Genomic DNA, 18,149 nt, shown 5'->3' on the forward strand with positions numbered 1-18,149 from the left:
TATGGATATGTTAATTTTCCCTCAGATGTAACAGTTCCTAATGTTTAAGCTGCCAACATGTGTGCAACATAAATTCATTTACAAACAGCTGATCTGCACATTCCCACCCACAGTGCTGAGTAAAAACAATAAGCCAGTGCACACCACCATCCTCAACCCCCACGTCCATCTGATTGGTGAGGATGCTGCCTGCATCGCATACATCCGCCTGACGCAGTACATCGACAGCCAGGGCCGGCCGCGCTCATGCCAGTCAGAGGAGACGCGCGTGTGGCATCGCCGCGATAGCAAATGGCTTAATGTGCACTTCCACTGCTCAGGAGCACCGGCTGCACCCCTGCAGTGAACTGATAGAGGCCCAGGTAAGGTGAAAAACTCAGTCTCACATCAGTCTATAAAAAACTTTTGCACAGATTATTCAGATCTCCAGGATTTTATTTTATTCTAACATTTCTTTTAAAAGACAAAATGCAGTTTGTAGCCTTAAGGCACCGAAGCTTTATTAGTTCCCTCCTCTCCACCTCAAATTTGACAACATTCATGTTTTTATTTGTAATGAAAGGACAAATCCCCAAACATGCTAGATCATGATTGTATTAACTTTAAATCAGCTTCATTTACTGATCATTTTAAATTTAATTTGAAGGAAATGGAAGATTTGGAATTTTGAACACTTCTTTCCTTGTGTAAGTTAGATGAGAAGCGTGATACCACTTGTGCCTATCTCTCCCTTCCACCTCTGTCTTACTCGAGGTAAAGGTCAGAAAGGGAAGTAAGAGGGAGAGTTGGCGAGGTCAAGAAAGGTCAAGAGGTAGAGCTCGAGAGGGAAGTTGGACACTCTAACTCTCTCACCACAAATTAAATTCCATTTACCTCAATTGTCTTGCAATGAAAGCAGAAATCATATGTTAGACACATCCTTTAACCACTGTGTTCTTCCTTCTCCAGCTCTGCCTGAAATCTAAAGCTGTTTGGAGCATTTATTCTCCGTGGTCGGGTTGGTGCCTGAGATCCTGGCTGGAAAGAGGCTGCTCGGGAAGATGTAAAAACACAAAAGTGGTGAAAATACATTAGTGTAAAAAAAAAAAGATAAAGAAAAACATAATCCAAAAAATGCATACTTCAGAAGGTTGACTGAATGACCGACCAACACCAATCCAGTCCAAACCTAGCTAGATGATGTTGGGGCTCGGCTGATGTTAGCCCCGTTCTTCCAGATGGTGCATGCTTCTGGTGGCAACACAGGGGTGATGCTGTCCTGGTCCTTTTTTCCCAAGGCCTTTCTTTCCCTGTCTTTGTTTTGTCTGCTGTGTGGAAAAGTATTACAATGTTAAAAGATATATACGTAACTGAAAATTAAATACACTTCACACGCTCACATGGTGATTGGGACAGAGGCAGCAAGGTTACTGTATGGAAAGGTTATTTTCTTTTTGTTTTATACGTATTAAGAGTGAAGCAGAACGTCTGCTTTAATAGGAGTATTGTTTGTTTTACAGTTAGAAGTGTGTTTAGGGGATTTATGAGAACAGGAGCAACTGATACCCACTTAAATGTAACCATTTTAAGTGTCAGGTTCTAGCATCTATACATGTTTTAAAGGGGTTTAGTCATAAGTTTCTGAAGGGACCTTTATTTCCTGGAACATCTATTTTAAATGTGTGGGGAAAGAGTTTTTAATTAAACTGAGGGTTTTATTTAATGCAACTGTGTACAAAAAGATATTTATATAATTAAAACAGATTTACTGTCAGGTGTAGGTGAGGAGTTGAGCTTGTAGGTCTAAGTTTTCCTTCTTTGAGGTCCCAGGATGTAAATACGCACACACACGCACACACACACACTCACTCGCGGTCCTTTTGGTCCAGCCTTTAGTCTCTCTCGAGCTTTAGACAACGTGCAGGCCAGCTCATCCTGAAGTTGCAGAGAGTCTCTGACTGCTCTGCAGTGTTTAGAGCTGAACACTAGGAGGCGCCACCGGTCAAAGTCTAAAGCTCTTTACATCTCTGAACTACCTAATCTAAAAGCACGAACACTCACATCAACTGTTTTTTTAATTTAGTTTTTATCAGTGTATTTTTGATGTGAAGCATGGTTTATTTCAACTATCTAATGGCCTGTACTGTTTCTGCACAGACACTTAAGACTCGATGCTGTTGTGTTCTCTCTTCCGAGGGAGTGAACCTTTCTGCAACTTCAGGTTATGCTTGCCAAAATCCTTCCCCTGCACCCTACCTCTGTCCCTCTATGTCCACCAGTCCTGCCTCCACATTTGCTTACAACGCCCATCTTAGTGGCACCACGTTGTGTGATGATGATGATAACATCACCCTTTTGCCTGTCCCTTGTTCTGATTGTGATGTTAAAATTTGTATATTGTCCGTCTTGGCTTGCTGTACTTCTGTGTGAAGTCCAGGCAGTAAAAAAAGCATGTTCAAAAGGGAATGCAGCTGATGGATTAGGTGGAAAAAATGTTTTTTTAAGATGGCATGATGTGAAGAGGGCTATGCTGAGGGCTGTGGGACCTTCTTCACTGATGGCAATCAATGGATTTGGTTCATTTTGTCAGTTTCTGTTGCAAATTTCAGTTTTGTCGCCCCCAAATTTTACAGTCTCTGCTGTAGTAGTTAGTGTTCTGATGTTTATATTTTTTTTGTTTAAGCCAAAACTATAAAGGATTTTAAAATTAATGGAGTCAAAAAAAAAAAAAAAAAGAAAATTGTGGTAAACTGTGGCTAATTTTAAACTAACACAATCCTGATCCACATCATATTAGCATACGAGATCAAACTGGACAAAACATCTGTGTCAGTGATTTAACTTTGCAGCACTGTTTTTTTTACTGTGTCGTAGACATTTTGTGTGTGACTTTGTACCAGCGGAGGGGTGAGGCTTTGCCGTCTGTCCCGTATTTGTGCTACGCTGCCCTGTAGTAACTCATGCCCTACTTATTTAGGCTGTTGCTGAGAAACTACAATGATGCTTCAAATCATCACATATCGTGTCTGTTAGGCAGATTTTACAAAGTTTGTGAATCCTGTGAGCCCCGTCCTTCTGAGTCAACTACCTGTACTGTGACATATCTGACATACCATAAAACTGTGTCGCCCACACACACTTTTTCCACCATGATGACAATGTTATACCAGTACTGAAACTATGTGATGTTTTAATGGCTCCAAGTAGTTCTGTTTGTGCCGTGGGCACTGGCCCACTTGTTTGTTGATGCCACCAATTTGACAAGAACCTTTCTTTTTCTATCTTGTGGATTTCCAAAGTCATGTGATTCATGTTTAAAAGTAACGGATTGGTTTGAGCAAACAGAGCTGCATGAGTTTACCAAAGTATTTGAACATTTGGATAAAGTTAAAATTAACATTTTCTTTGACTAATATGAAGCCAAAACAAACCACAGCAAACATTTTTGCTGTTTATAGCAGGACAGGCACAAATATGAGTAGTACTGAATAAGGCTGCACTCTGTTCATATTTGCTTGTTCGTTGCTGCTTCAACACCTATTCATAGAAATGAGCAATCATTTCTAATATCACCTACACTCCTGTTTTTCCAGCTTTGATGGGTGAAAGTCGGTCATTTTTAAACCATCCTACACATGCAGATGGTGCAATAAACCTGCTCACAAAACAGACCAATATCATCTTTCCACCTCATTTAACTGACCATGCAGAAAGCTTTGATTTTATTTGTTAGGTTACAATTTTGATGTGAAGCACATTTAATTTTTGATGGATTGAAATATGACAAACTGAAACAATGTTATTCTGGATAATCCACATAACTTAGCTGCTTTTGAACTTGCATATAACATCCGGGCTATCTGCATGAATAGGGGAGTTTTATATGGAGTTCATTGTTTTGCGGTGTAGAAAGGTCATAATAATTAAAATTTTAATGTGCAAAAACAATTTAAATTACATTTCTGCAGAATACTTCATTTAAAGTTTAGAGTCCTCTACATCTGCAATCATTGATTCTACTTTTAAAAATATATATATATTGCTTGATATGGTTTAGCTTCCCTTATTTGAGATTTGCGAAAGGTAATACAGGACCAATTTTTTTTAAACTACCTTTGGGTTGATCACACTACCTGAAAGGGATTGTTTACACAATAGCTTAAAATATATATAAAATGTTGTTCAAATACTTTGGCAAATATCTGTTAGGTTAAAACAGTACCAGACTAAAGAAGGAGGACAAAGGGATCCTTGAAATGTTTAAAAGGCTGAAATAAGGAAAATTCAAAAAACAAATCATTAACAGCAACACTATATATGCAGTTTGACAAATGGAAGAAATATGCATGTCTACTTTCTGGTAATTTTTCACTGTTTACTTGATAAAGAAATGGAAATCTATGTTATTTGCATCCTCAAGGTTATGAAATGGCTCCGTCTGAGATCAAACTCAAGTGATATTATCTCACATTAAAATGCATAAAAGATTAGCAAAAGCCTTAGCTTGTATGTCCCCCTTTGTAAGCAAATTTAATGCATTGTAACCTTATAATAAAGGGGCTACACACATCTATACTGAGTTTCATTTGGATGCTGGATTTTTGCATGACCAGTTAATAAAAACCATACATTATCAATTGTTTGTATGGATAGTTGTTCTTCATAACTTTATTATTGGAAAACAATTAATAAAATTTGGTGTCAGCTTGTCTCTTGTTGTATTGCAGCTATTTCTTAAAGAAATTAAGGGCTTACTGTATGTCTTTAAGAACAAATGTGTAAGGTTTTGTTAAATGCACAGATGATTTTAAATGTGACTAAATACAATATACTATACCATTTATGTTTTTAGCAATTTATTATAAAATTATCCCGCTTACACTATGACAGGAGGTTTCCATTCCCACAGACTAATACATTTGTATGTCTGTTGTACATATAGAACTGTCAGTCATCTCTAGGGACTCCTACAGCTACATATGAACAAATGGCATCACCAAACATGAGCAATTATGGAAAAAAGTGAAGGCAAAGCAGTGTTATTTATTTATTTTAAACCAGAGGTGTTAAAAGGATGGTTTACCACTCGTCAAGTCTGTTTTAAAACAATGGAGAAGCCACATGAACGTTGTTTGCTGTAATAATTGCTATCATGTTCACACCAGTCATTTACCCCTTCCTAAGGAAAGTATGATGTAAGAGAAAACAAACAAAAGTAAATGTACATAAATGATCAAAGCAAATGACAACGGTATGTAATCTAATTTGATTGGGTTTTGAAAACAGTATGATGACCAATACCAATAACCGATAAGTATAATTTTGCTAATATATTTGATGTAGAAAGTCTTAATTTGAATATTTTTCCTTGTTAGGTGTTTTGTGATTTATGTTTTACACAAAAGCAAAATAATGTCACAACATAAAGGCATATACCAACCTTCAGTTCTTAAGTTCAGGCATGTTTCTACATTCAACGCTACAAAACCTTAAAAAAAAAAACATCAAGGAATCACAAATAATTATAGCTTACTGTTATGATTTTATACTGTTTACTGTATGTTAATGCACCATTTTGAAGTTAAATAACGCAATTCAAATCTGCTGTCCACTGGGCTTTGGATAGGAAGTGGTCAACAACAAAAGCGATCTTTTAATGGCCAGTGTGAACAGATGGGATCATTACAGCCAATAAAAACTAGATTAGTGTATAGTGGATTTTTTTACGTGTGTGACTAGTTTTAATAAAGAACACGACACATTTCATACCTCAAAGTCATGCCACTGCTCTTCATCCATCTTTGAAACGGGACACTGTTCACATGTGTTGGCTCACAGCAGGCATCGCTGACATATTGTAGAAGCTATGTATGTAGTGAGGGAAAGGCTTCTGCACAGACCAAGGGGGAAATAAACAACAAAATGGTAATCACAACCCAATAGATCTTCTATATCTTCAAATTTACTTTTTGTCCATCTTTAGTAACCTTCAACCTTCAGGTGTTCTCACTTATCCTGAATAAGTTATACTCAGTTGAAAGTTATATGCAGCAGTAAACTAAACAACATCAACTTGTACTTGAAAGACAAAGCATGAAATACTCTAAAATAATGATCTTCTATAACCTGCAGCTTCATTGTTATAGTGGTTTTCTCTCACAGTAACATTTTGCAGGTTAGCCACAATTTTCACAAACACAAAGAACCTGTCTTGTAGTTGTACATTCCCCTAGAGCAGGTTCTTATCTACAGTATGTGGGTCATTTTATTGAACTTTCAATAAATAGTAACAATTCCTTGATACAAAGCCGCTGGAAGTGGGGATATCGCTCTGAGAAGGAGGAATCAGTCACAGTAAGTGAAAACACCTGCATGGTTGAATTATCTGTGTGCAGTCAATGCGCTCACTCTTTGGAAGGTTTACACCAGCACCTATTAAAACCATACAACGTTAAAATATGCTACTCATACTTTCAAATACTGCCAATCTCTTTACTGGTCTTTTACAAATTGCTGCCAATACAAAGTTGTATAAAGCCTTTAGTTGCCTGTGATGCAGCTGCACAAAGACTTATTACCTTTCTGAAACACCTCCCTGGTCTGTTTGGTCTGAAAGAGTAAAATTAGAAAGTAAGCTTACCACAGGTCTTTAGCGTATCCTCATCTCTTCTTGAGACTGGCACCCAAGTCTCCCAACAAAATGTAAGGGTTGACCTGAACTGTGGGTGACAGCTTTTTACCCAGAAGAATTATACATGGAATAAGAAGAATAGATATTTATCCTTTATAAAATTTAACAACTAAACTTGTTCAACTAATGCCAGGGACAGAAGCAGAAGTGGAGCCAGACTCTTTTTGTAAGAGTGGCCAGACAGGGGCTAGTTCTGACTTTGGGGTGGTCAGCCCCCACACCATATAAATATACACTGTACAGACTTTAGTCCCTTGACCTATTAACAAGCCATTCTCAGTGTGACAAGACATGTGCAGTAAAATGATGACGATACAACAAAAATGTCACCCCGAAACCCCTTGTGATTGAGATTCTTAACAGCTATACCACCTTAACACAACTTTAATCCTTTAAAGTATTTACATATTACCAGCAAAATCTACTTTAATATTATGTAAAATATGCTTTAGTAGAAAGTAGGAAAATGCAATATGTACGCAGCAATAACACTGTAAGGTGTATAATTTAAAGCAGCTTTGAGCCAAATTGGAACAAAAACAACATTTCAAAGAGTAAAGGAATTTTAGGTTTCTCACCACATCCCTATTTCAACACTCAAAATTTGTGACATTATTACTGAAACAGACATTTTGGTTTGCATGTTCGAAAAGACAAAAAGAGCACACAGTAGCCTTGATGAATTTTAATTACATCAAATGGGTTTATGAAAAAAGTGGAAAAGGAGAAAAACACCAGGTCTCATTTTACCATCAGGTTCAACATCAAAGAAACTGATAACTGCAAATGTACTGGGCAGGTTACAGGTCACCCATACGCCACTCTACCGAACTTCAGGTCTTCTTTTGCTTTTCAGAGCAGGACAGAAAGCAATAAATGAGATGAACTAGTGCAATATGATCTATGTTAATACAGTATAGGACTCATATGAGAAGCATGTACAGTTGTTTCAGAGTCTCTCTGTGGTGGCATGAACCACGATTGCCAGCTGTCATATAGGTGACCTGGAACGCTCCCTGGACCAGTCTCAAATTCACTTAGATCATACAACCTTCACCCATGATTGGCAGGCAACAGAAGCCCCTCTCTCCGCTTTCATGGCTTCCTTTCCAAGATCGTTTGGCATCCTGGTGAGTAAAACCACCACTAAATGCTGTCCTCCTTGATGAGGTTGGGTGATTGGCTGATTGATTGCTCCATGCAGATTTTGATTCTTCAGTCTGATAGTACAGAAACTTGATTCAGAAATGTTTGTGCTGACATGCTTTAAAAATCATTTGTCCCCACTTGTGCATGCTGCCCATTTTGTATGATCATGGCATTGGGCAGAAGATTCAGCTGACTTTAAAGATGCAAAGAGGATCCAAAATAGAGTCATGAGTCTGGTTTAGGATCACCCTCTTGGTTGTTGCGTGAATATTGGCACTTTAATCTAGGTCCTTAGAGACTAGTGCACATTTTGTAGTCCATTACACTGAAGCACACATCTCAGCGCAATCTGCTACAGCAGTCTTTATTTAAAAAAAAAAAAAAAAAAAAAAAAAAAAACTGTCACAGCAACATTTTGTAGTATTTTTCTTGTTTCCTTGATTCAAGGAAGAAAAACAAACCAGAGAAGGAAGCAACTTTTCTCTAATGAAGTGTCTGGGTTTTAAAAAAAAAAAAAAGGGAAGAAGGAGGAAAACTGGAAAATACAATCTTTTCTCACTGCAGATGGTTTCAGCAGATTAACTATATAGGCTTCAACCACACAGCTCCAAGGCCACAATATTCTGAGTCCCAGGCAAGCAAAGAGGAGCAGAAAGAGTAAACAAAGAAAAGGTTAGAAAAAACAAGAAAGCCAATGTAAAAGAAAATTGAACACAAAGGAAAAAGGTTTAAAATCGGAATTTGTACGAGTAAGTCAAGTGATGTACAGGAGACGACTGCAGCCAGCCTGAATCTGCATGCATTCTTGAGGAAGGGATTTCAGTGCTATACTGAAGCCATGCAGCAACAACAAACAGTGAAAACCACAAAGAGCATACTTTTATTCACCAGCAGGGAAAACTGAGCAGCCACCTTTTGCAACAACACATAAAGCGCCACAGAGCAAGCTTTTTATGAGCTATTGGAATTATAGAACTCCTCTGGTTGGGGGATTTGGAGATACAAACAAGCAAGTGTCCATTCACTCAGGGCAGCGTGGTTAAATGGCCCATTTGCCCTGCAGACCAGGGTCCCATCAGGCCTTGTGAACAGGCCTCGACACCACAGGGACCGTGTGGGCAACGGCCTGGACAGTGCCCGGGAGGGGAGGCGGGGGGAAGCGAGGCGGGGTGGGGTGGGGTGGGGTGCGGTGGGGTGGGGTGGGGCCGGGGGTTCATGGGGTAACAGCTTAGTGAAGCAGGGGAAGCAAGTGCACGACAGGATGGATGACATCTGTTACACCATGTTTTAGGTTCCCATGGAGACAAGACCAAACCCCCCCACCCACATCCCTATTCCTCCCACTTGAGCAGCACGCACTCACCACGTGCGCACAGCATGGTAGCTGACAGACGAGGGTAGAAGGGGGGTGTTTAGCAGCTTTGCTGCGGCTCCCCACTCCTGCTTTTTGCCTTTCTGCCCTCCACATCTGTAGAACAAAGGCAATGTTTGTTACATCTGTGACAATGACATGCACAGTTTCATTTACTAAATATCTGCATATACTGTAGATCACGATAAATACAACAAAGCAAATTCAGAAAAGGAACTATAGAGTACAAAGGTAGAAATAAATAAGGATCTAAATGCAAACGGTTGTACTAGATAGGCACGATTAACAGTGCTCATCTTTGATTATAAGTTATTGATTACAATATTCTGTACAAGATCTTGTCCGTCTAAAATATATTATCAAATAGCCATCCTCAAGTTAGGGTGCATCTTGAGTGCAAGTTTTTAGAAACCAAAAGAAATGACGTTTGAGTCACTCACATAACAATCTGAACATTGCAAACTATTGACAACTAACTAAAATCCTGTTTCCATGTCTTTCTGTATTTAAAGTCAGTGTCAAGTTTCACTTTGTCAACTAAAGGTGACCTTCATTTAGATCGTTTTGTGAATGAAGCTTATCATTTTGTCACTAGCCCGAAAAAGGTCCGCAAGGACAAAACCCCTTGTCCACAGAGCAAATGCTCCAGTTAACATGTTTAAAGAAAATACAGAAAATGTTACAAATAATTAAAAAAACAAAACAATGCACACCAACAGTGAAACAAAAGCACGTACCTATATTACCATTTTGATAACAGTATTCAAAATGAGGGTTTCAGGTCAGACACAACAAAGCCATGCAGTTTAGTGGATAATGAAACTCAACTAAAAGCAGGGAAAAGGACACTCTCCCATAAATGAAAACATTACATTAAACAGAAAGTGAAAAGCCCACACAATTAATAATTTTAATTTGAAGGAAAAAAAATTCTTCTGAGATACTAGGTGAGTCTATGTTTCCGCAGCTTGTGAAATTCATTTCTTGATAAATCTGCCTTATTTTTACCCCCTGTGAATTCATGATTGAAGCTACATGCACAAATACTCAGCGTAACTATGATGTATTTGCCTACTAAAGTGGATAATTGTATAGTGTTTGCCAGTGAAATGGATTTGATTGAAAAAATAAACATAAAAGACAAAGGCTGTTGGACAACTGAACGTTGATCAAGTCCCACCTCAAAACAGAACAAGATAGAAAAAGGATCAAAGACCCAAAAAAAGAAAAAACTGTCCATCACCCATCAGCACAAAACAGAACAAAATGACAATAACACACCACACAAAGATATAGTGCTCTGATAAATACATGCAGGGAAGGCAGACCGTCTTTCTTTACCATCAATACATTCTCCCCTCTTTAGGTCAAGTCTCAAGTAGAGATCAGCATGACATAACATCCCTGTCATTCACACACACCCATACTCAAACCACAGAGACTGGTTGTCCTCTGGACTCAATGAGTGATCCGAATTGCTCACACGGTTAGGATCTATGCCATCATTACTCTCTTTGTTACCGGCTGGGATGGATCTTGTTTGGCAATTTGATTGGCTGTGAGCGGCCTGATTTTGGTTTAAAATGTGATTTGAGATAGGAGTTGGGTGTGTTTTGTTTGTAACAGGTGGCCCACTAATGTTGCTAACTAGGGTGGGGTTTAGAGACAGGAAGGGGAGGTTTTCTCCTGCAGGCTCACTAAAGATGGAGTCCATGAACACCGACTCCACAGTGAAAGAAGGGCCGAGAAAAGACTCAAGGGTTGAGAGATCGGGGTCTTCCATGCTATGGCAAGGTAAACTGAGCGACTTTGGCAAGGGGGTGGGGGTGATGGTAAGGGGTCCCTTTAGTCTGGTGGTGTTGGGGTACTCACTCGGTGTATGCTGGGGGCGTACCCCAGTCTTGTTAGAAGCAATAGGAGGAGCAGAGTCGACCGACACAGGTTGACGAATGTCCTTGGACAGCAGATCGTGGATGCTAGTGCGCCGTGTGGTGCCTTCAGCTGTGGAGATGACGCTGCTGGCGCGGGGCAGGGTAGATGAAGCCGAGTCCAGACGTTCAGAGACAGATGTGGCTTTGCCTTGCGAAGACAGGCTTGAGTGGGGCATGACGGAGCCCTTCACACGGGTGCTCTCTGCCTTCCGTAGAGTTGGACGCCCCGGTTGTCCCGAGGATCTCGGTGGACGATCGGAGCTAACGGGTGCTGCTTTCCCACTGGATGAGCGCAATATGCCCCGGCCCTTTGTGGAAACACGTTCTTTCTGCACGTGCTCAGAAGAAGTGGAGAGGCGAGAAGAGTCTATAGTGAGGTTCTCCTGACTGCCAAACTGCAGAAGTCAAGAAAAAACAATATGAACTACAGCACCATCAAAAAGCTTTTCATATTAGGGGTACTTTGGGCTAAATTCCATATTCTTAAACTTAAAGGTTTTTAAAGAAACTGCCTAAAAGTTATTTCCAGTCTACTGCTTTCCTACATCATCATTTGGTTCTTAAGTGCTGGTCTGACTAAACAATTTTCAAATATAGAAACCACGTTTCTATAATTGCTCAGAGTCTGCAGGTTTAAACTTATAAAGAGCAACATATAAATTATAACAGAGTTAGAGCCCTCACCTCAGCAGGACCAATACCCTCATCCAGGAACTGCTGGAGGGAGAGCACCTCAGTACCCAGGGATCCTGTCATTATGATCTGGGACTGGCCAGGGGTGCCTGTGGCGGTGGTGGCTGATGGGTCAAGGGACCTCCGCAGCTGCAGCGGGCTTTGGTGGGAGGAGCGCGAGGAGGTGGGCTGCTGGATGGGGCTGCTGCCGCTGCTGGACCACACCTCTTGGTCTAAACTCAGGCTGAACTCACCACTGCTCTCACTCTGAGGTCTGCTGAGGTTGCCGTTCAATGTGCCTATGGGAGGGGGAAGGCCATGATAGATTGTTTGAAAAGTAATTTCTGGTCACTGACAGTTTTTCTCCACCACTTGTTACAGCATTAGTATTGACTAAGCCTTAATTTTCAATTCTTACATTGTCAAATCAGAGGTATTGCAAAATATTGTAATAGTCAATTGAGAGCTACAAAAATTAAACCTTCACAACAAAAGGTTCTTGCTCATTTACACTTTCCATCCCATACTACACTGAGAACAAGACAACACAGTCTTTAGGAGTGTGATGAATTTTCAATAAGCTGTGAACTGTAAATATATTAAAAAAAAACCTATGTTAAATATTTAATGATTAATCAGTAGTGTGCAATGGTGAAATAACAGTGCACCTGTCCCAGAATTGGATTTGTCAAATGAAACCATGTCAGTGAAATGTACAAAAATCCTCAACCTCTGAATCAGGTCAAACCAATCTTAATTTTCAATCCAATTTTGACAAAAGGCCACAACAGACTATGAAGAAGTGAAGTCATTGAAGAAACAGAAAGATAAGAGTGGGTAGCTGAGAGAAGACATGCAGTAAATGGGAGTTTATGGAGGGATCGTACCTTTGCCCCCCATGGGAGAGGTGAGGTGGGAGTTATTGTTACTATTACTACTGATGGTCCTGTTGCTATGGAGACTGGAGGGCCTGGAGGCTGGGTAAGAGACAAGACATGCGCACATACACACGATTAGGACATATATAAACATACATGTATCCTCACAAAGCACTAACACAAAGAGCAACACATATGCGCACAGTTTAACTGAATGGCTCCTGCTAGGACAGCAGATGGCACATGCCAGGCAGAGGGACAGCAATGTTGGCTTAGAGCCAGGCTGCAGCGCCAGTATGTCCAGTCAGTAAACAAAGAAATTACTGACAGAAAAGACAGGAACGCATAAATCCAAGGACGACCAATTCACCTCGAGGAAAAGGGGGAACTGACAGACAATGAAATGGGATAAAGGATGACAGAGTGGGGGGGATATAAGAAATGAATTAGAAATTGATGGCTTTATGCTTTGTTTAAACTGCGTGTGAGGAAAAAAGAAAGAAGAAAAAAGGAGCAAGAAAAGGAGAGGCGACACTGTGACCTTGCCCGTTCTTCTGTTGGCAGGGACAGTTCCAGTGGGAAACCAGGGACTGTGACATTATTTCAAACCAAATTAGACTTAAAAATGTACCTTTATTGATCAGCATCAAGATTCTTATACCAAGGAAACCAGCCCTTGTAACCCAGACTGATACTCCATTCAAAGATAAGCCACTGTTACTGGAATTCTGCACATAATGATTAGTTCAACAGGGGAAGGACACGGAGCCATAGCACTGCTATGTACCTGCACACCTGATAAGACGCGTACAATCATACTGCAACACAACCTGGTTGTGTTGAAGAGTTTATCACACTACATATTACTGCCGCCTAAAGTAAAAAGAAGGCAAACTCGAATAAGCCTTAATGGGTCAAAACATATACTAAATTGCACAACAACATTAAGAAAACGTCATGGCAGCCATAAAGGTTGCTTGAAAAATCAATAGCACACAACATCTCTTGAAGATGACCTAATTGCTGGCACTTTATAAGTAATGGTGGATGAGTGAGAGTGGAGACATACTCAGGAAATGAATCTTAGAATAATGTATTGAATTTTATAAATGCATTCTGGGAACCCATCAGCTACACTGAATCCATGTAGGGCCCTAATGCTACACCAATGTCCTGAAGAACTGGTTTAATGATCTTTAGAGACTACAAATCTTTTAAGACAACATGAGGGCAATTGGATGTAGTCTTAGCCTAAGTGCTTGAAATGTGTCAGTGGCTGTTTAACAACTGGGTCATCTACATTAGAGTGGCACAGAACTCTTGAGCAGTTGGCCTGGCCACAGATTAACTGCCCTGGATAACGTCCTAAAGTCAATCCTACTTTCAATGCAGACTGATCTCTCTCTCTCGCTCCACTAAAATTGCTTTTTCAACTGTTGATCAGGCTTAATCAAAGCACAGTAAGGCAGCTCAAAGAAACACTAGCAGTGCTGAAGACGTGACCCACCTTTTTTTCTGTAGATTCGAAAGACGTTCAGATTTGCAGCTGGTGCTGAGAGGATGTGGCAATTAAGTATGCATTTCATTTACACTTGACTTAGATTGAAGTCAAGTCTTACCTTGACTCTTGGGGTCATCTAGGGAGCTGGCAACATCCTCACAGGAGACATTCTCTGTTGAGACACAAAACATGATTCTTCCCCTTTTCCTTAATCTAATTAATATTAACAACAACAACAACAACAACAACCTTTGATATTGATCATATAAGTCAAGTCTACTGTAGGAAGGTGGATGTTTACAGTAGCAAAATTCTAAACATACATTCAGATTATTTTTTTTTTTTAAACCTGAAAACATCAGCCACCAAAAAAAACAAAACCAGCACCCCGACCTTTGACCTGAAGGCGCAGCTTAGCCCTACTGTGCCCTGCAGTGGGCAGGGTGAGGGTGGCACAGTCAATAGCGTTGGTAGAAAAGGCAAGCTCCTTCATGCGTTGTCCGCTGCACCTGCTGTCACTGGTTATGCTGCCATCTCCAGCCTCAGCACCCTCTAAGTTCTCTGTGCTGCCAATCCACTGGGCTCCAGGACCCCCAGCCACTGCCATAGTCTGCAGCAAGTCATTCATGGCTGCATGGATGGGAAATTTTCAGAGTTTTATATATTTTATAGCCAAATTATTTTAAATATGTCTAAAAAATTTGTAACCCTGTGGTAAGACACTTTGGGATACAAAATGAATAGGATGGAAGTCTTGCATAGTCCTGTAGGCTGCTAGAAGTTGCTTACTCTTTTTCACTTTACATTAAATAATCTAGTAAGATTATAAAGCACAAGGCTCAACTCCTCCAATTAATACTTAATAGTAATTAAGTATTATTTAATTATCAAGTCCAAATCAACATTATAACACAAATTTATCTAGTCAATGCACCAAATGCAACATTCCAGCCCTTCAGATTTCAAAGAACATGCGGGCATACATTACTATAAAAATATATTTAAAACATAACAATACAAATATGATAATACAAATGTGTCCAAGTACATAAAGATGGCAGCTACACAATGTGTCATGATTTTCTATTGGTTCACCTAAAAGACATGTTTTGGACAGGTGATAACACCATCCTAAGAGGCCACCACCTTTATGCACTTTTTTCCTGAGCCATATACAACTGTACAGAAGCATGACGGCATGCAGAGCTGCTCTGAGAAGCAGCAGCAGCACTGTAAACAACAGATCAAAGTGAGGCAAATCCATCACAGCAGAATAAGATCAGTAATGCAGCACGCTGACAAAGAAAAGGAACGAGACCGAGATACAGATACAATAAAGGCTTCATTTCAGGTCCTTCATGGTGAGTGTGAGCAGTGGTGATCGGAGGGGGGGGATTAGTAATTTTTAAATCAAGCTGTAATGAAAAACAGGAACACACACTGCAAGCACATGAAAGGCAAACCTGCAGTCTTTCCCTCTTTCTCTCAAACACACGCAGTCTTTCATTTGATATACACAAACAAAATGAAACACATAGCACATGACAAAGCTGCCTGATACACTGCCCATTTTAGAGTGATTGACTTTAACATGAGACACTCAATTAACATGACTATCAAACTACATGACACTACACAGAAAGAGAAAATCCATATTGTCAAAGAAGTTTGTCAAAGCACCTACATTTCATTAATTTACATATATAGATCTTTGCTTTAAGATAAAGTTAGTGAGGTTTGTGTTAGTTATTTGTTAACTAATAGTGAGAACAAAGTGACACTATACTGGTGAAAGCCAATTAAAGCCAACAGGAGATACTTTACAGGAAGGTGTGAAGACGGCAGGAGGTTACAAAGGATTTGGGGTTACCTGGATATTTTCAGAACAAGTCACTGATGACACCTAATGCAATGCAGGAGTAAAGTGACTGCACCTAATACTTCACTTGAACATTATGTAAATGTGCAGAGTTCTCTAAATCATAGACATCACAACTGTGAAATACTCAAAACTCTGTCTTAAATATTAAACAGAAATTAAACCCAAATGAATGCACACTTGTGCAGATTTAGTGAAACACTATCACACCCCCACACTGCAGGCACAGTTACATCAGTGGCTGTTCCTTCTTTGTTTCTCTTAGGGTGATGACAGGGAGGGGAGACGGAGGAGGCCAGCATGGCAGCTAACTGAGGTCTTACACATGGAGCGCCGGTAGATGGCCTTGGTCTTGTCTTTGTCCTTGGATCTGTTCCTCATGAAAGGCAACTTTATAGCTGTCAGAGTGCAGCCAGAAACAGACAAGGGAAAGAAAGTGACAGAACGAGCCCAGGGAGGTGGAGGAAAAGAAAACAAAAGAAAAAGGAGGGCAAAACAGAGGGATGTGGTTAACTTTTTCACAAACAAAGCCAGCGGAGAGAGCTGAGACAGACAGCAATGCAACAGACACTACAATATATGCCTTAGGGGGTGAATCATGTTATTAACAAAGCTTACTTGGCTTATAATAGGACTGTGTTTCAGTCTATACAAATACGCTTTTATTGTTATTTCATGGACATAATATATTAGCAACACTAAGTAAAAGGTAATGGAGGAGAAAACATACACTGTATTGTAAAACTTGTAGTGGTATGCACTGTTTGTTTTTTTTTGTTTGTTTTTTAAACCTGTTCAGCCTCAGTTTTTGTACCAGCTTTGTTAATGAATAGTGGTAATTTAGTTTTATAACTAATAACTCAATATCTTTTTGGATGGACTAAAATGCCCTCAACAGACTTCTTTCAAAATTATAATAAAGGCAGACATCTGTGTAAAAACACAAAACTAAACTACAATATGCACTTGGGCACTTAGACACATGCACACAAACCATCAGTACACAAACAGCAACAACACATGGTGTCATGAGTGTTGTATTCTACATTACCAACTGATTGTTGAGCATTACATACATTACACAACAACATAAGTGGGAAAACATACCATATCTAGATGGGACAAAGAAGATGAACAGTATTAAAGGGTGCAATCAGAAGGGTTAAAAGGTCAAAAGGCAGTTACAGGGAGGACTATATTTTTTCCAGTACAGAGATTTAAAGGACTAAAGGACCAGAAAGAATTACTAGCTACTAAAGTCATTATTGCATACTGTAGTAATGTACATCCTTATACATGGTTGTTAAGGCAACATTTTATTTTATTTCTTGTGTGATTTAGCACATATTTATGAGATTTAAGGAACTTAACAGAGCCTTCTTACTTTAGGTTGTAATCCTGCTGGTCCATATAAACTCCCCCCTAAAAGTATTGGAACAGTGAGTCCAATTCCTTTATTTTTGCTGTAGACTAAAAACATTTGGGTTTGACATCAAAAGATGAATATGAGACACGATATCTAAATTTCCAGGTGTTTACATCTGGATTGGATACACAGCTTAGAAGATTAGAGGATACCTCCTTTTGTTTGAATCCAACCATTTTTCATGTAAGCAAAAGTATTGGACCAAATAAACTTTAAATAGATTAAAGTGATTACGACTTAATATTTAGTGCAAATCCTTTGCTTGAAATAAGTGCATCAAGCCTGTGACCCAGTGACATAATCTAATGTCTTCTTTTGTGATGTTTTTCAAGGCTTTCACTGCAGCGTCTCTCAGTTGTTTGTTTGTTTGTGAGTTTTTTGCAGGGGGGGGGGGGGGTTACTCCCCCAAGTCTCCTGTTTTATATGGTTGAAGTCTGGAGATTTACATGGTCAGTCTAAAACCTTCCACCGTTTGCCCCTTATGAACTCTTTTGGCAGTTTGTTTTGGGCCATTATCATGCTGCATGATGAAGGATCTCCCAATCAGATTGTTTGCATCTTTCTTTAAATTGGCATACAAAAGGGTTCTGTAGACTTCTTAGTTCATTGTGCTGCTGCCACCGTGTGATAAAACATGAATTAAAAATGATGAGCCTGTCCCAGAAGAAACC

At 39.7% G+C, this 18,149-nt stretch overlaps 2 protein-coding genes across 56 annotated transcripts in view; one reads left to right on the forward strand and one right to left on the reverse strand.

Moving 5' to 3' along the window:
• The window catches only part of camk2g2 (calcium/calmodulin-dependent protein kinase (CaM kinase) II gamma 2), a 73,323-nt gene extending 68,633 nt beyond the window's left edge, over positions 1-4,690 (forward strand). For all 50 annotated transcript variants that reach the window (XM_067514741.1, XM_067514706.1, XM_067514757.1 and 47 more), the window contains 2 exons: positions 114-362; positions 949-4,690. In XM_067514741.1, the coding sequence (XP_067370842.1) occupies positions 114-346 (233 nt within the window). In that variant the 3' untranslated portion in view covers positions 347-362; positions 949-4,690. The remainder of the gene's footprint in view (positions 1-113; positions 363-948) is intronic.
• Positions 4,691-7,340: 2,650 nt separating this feature from the next.
• Positions 7,341-18,149, reverse strand: part of LOC137132300 (girdin-like) — a 62,919-nt gene continuing 52,110 nt past the window's right edge. For 2 of the 6 annotated variants that reach the window (XM_067514648.1, XM_067514639.1), the window contains 6 exons: positions 16,376-16,450; positions 14,567-14,803; positions 14,292-14,345; positions 12,682-12,771; positions 11,807-12,093; positions 9,294-11,517 (listed from right to left, as the gene is read on the reverse strand). In XM_067514648.1, the coding sequence (XP_067370749.1) occupies positions 10,603-11,517; positions 11,807-12,093; positions 12,682-12,771; positions 14,292-14,345; positions 14,567-14,803; positions 16,376-16,450 (1,658 nt within the window). In that variant the 3' untranslated portion in view covers positions 9,294-10,602. The other 4 variants (XM_067514685.1, XM_067514675.1, XM_067514665.1 and 1 more) reach the window with 4 other exon arrangements.

This window comes from Channa argus, chromosome 1 (genome assembly GCF_033026475.1).
Source record: "Channa argus isolate prfri chromosome 1, Channa argus male v1.0, whole genome shotgun sequence".
NCBI classification, from domain to species: Eukaryota; Metazoa; Chordata; class Actinopteri; order Anabantiformes; family Channidae; genus Channa; species Channa argus.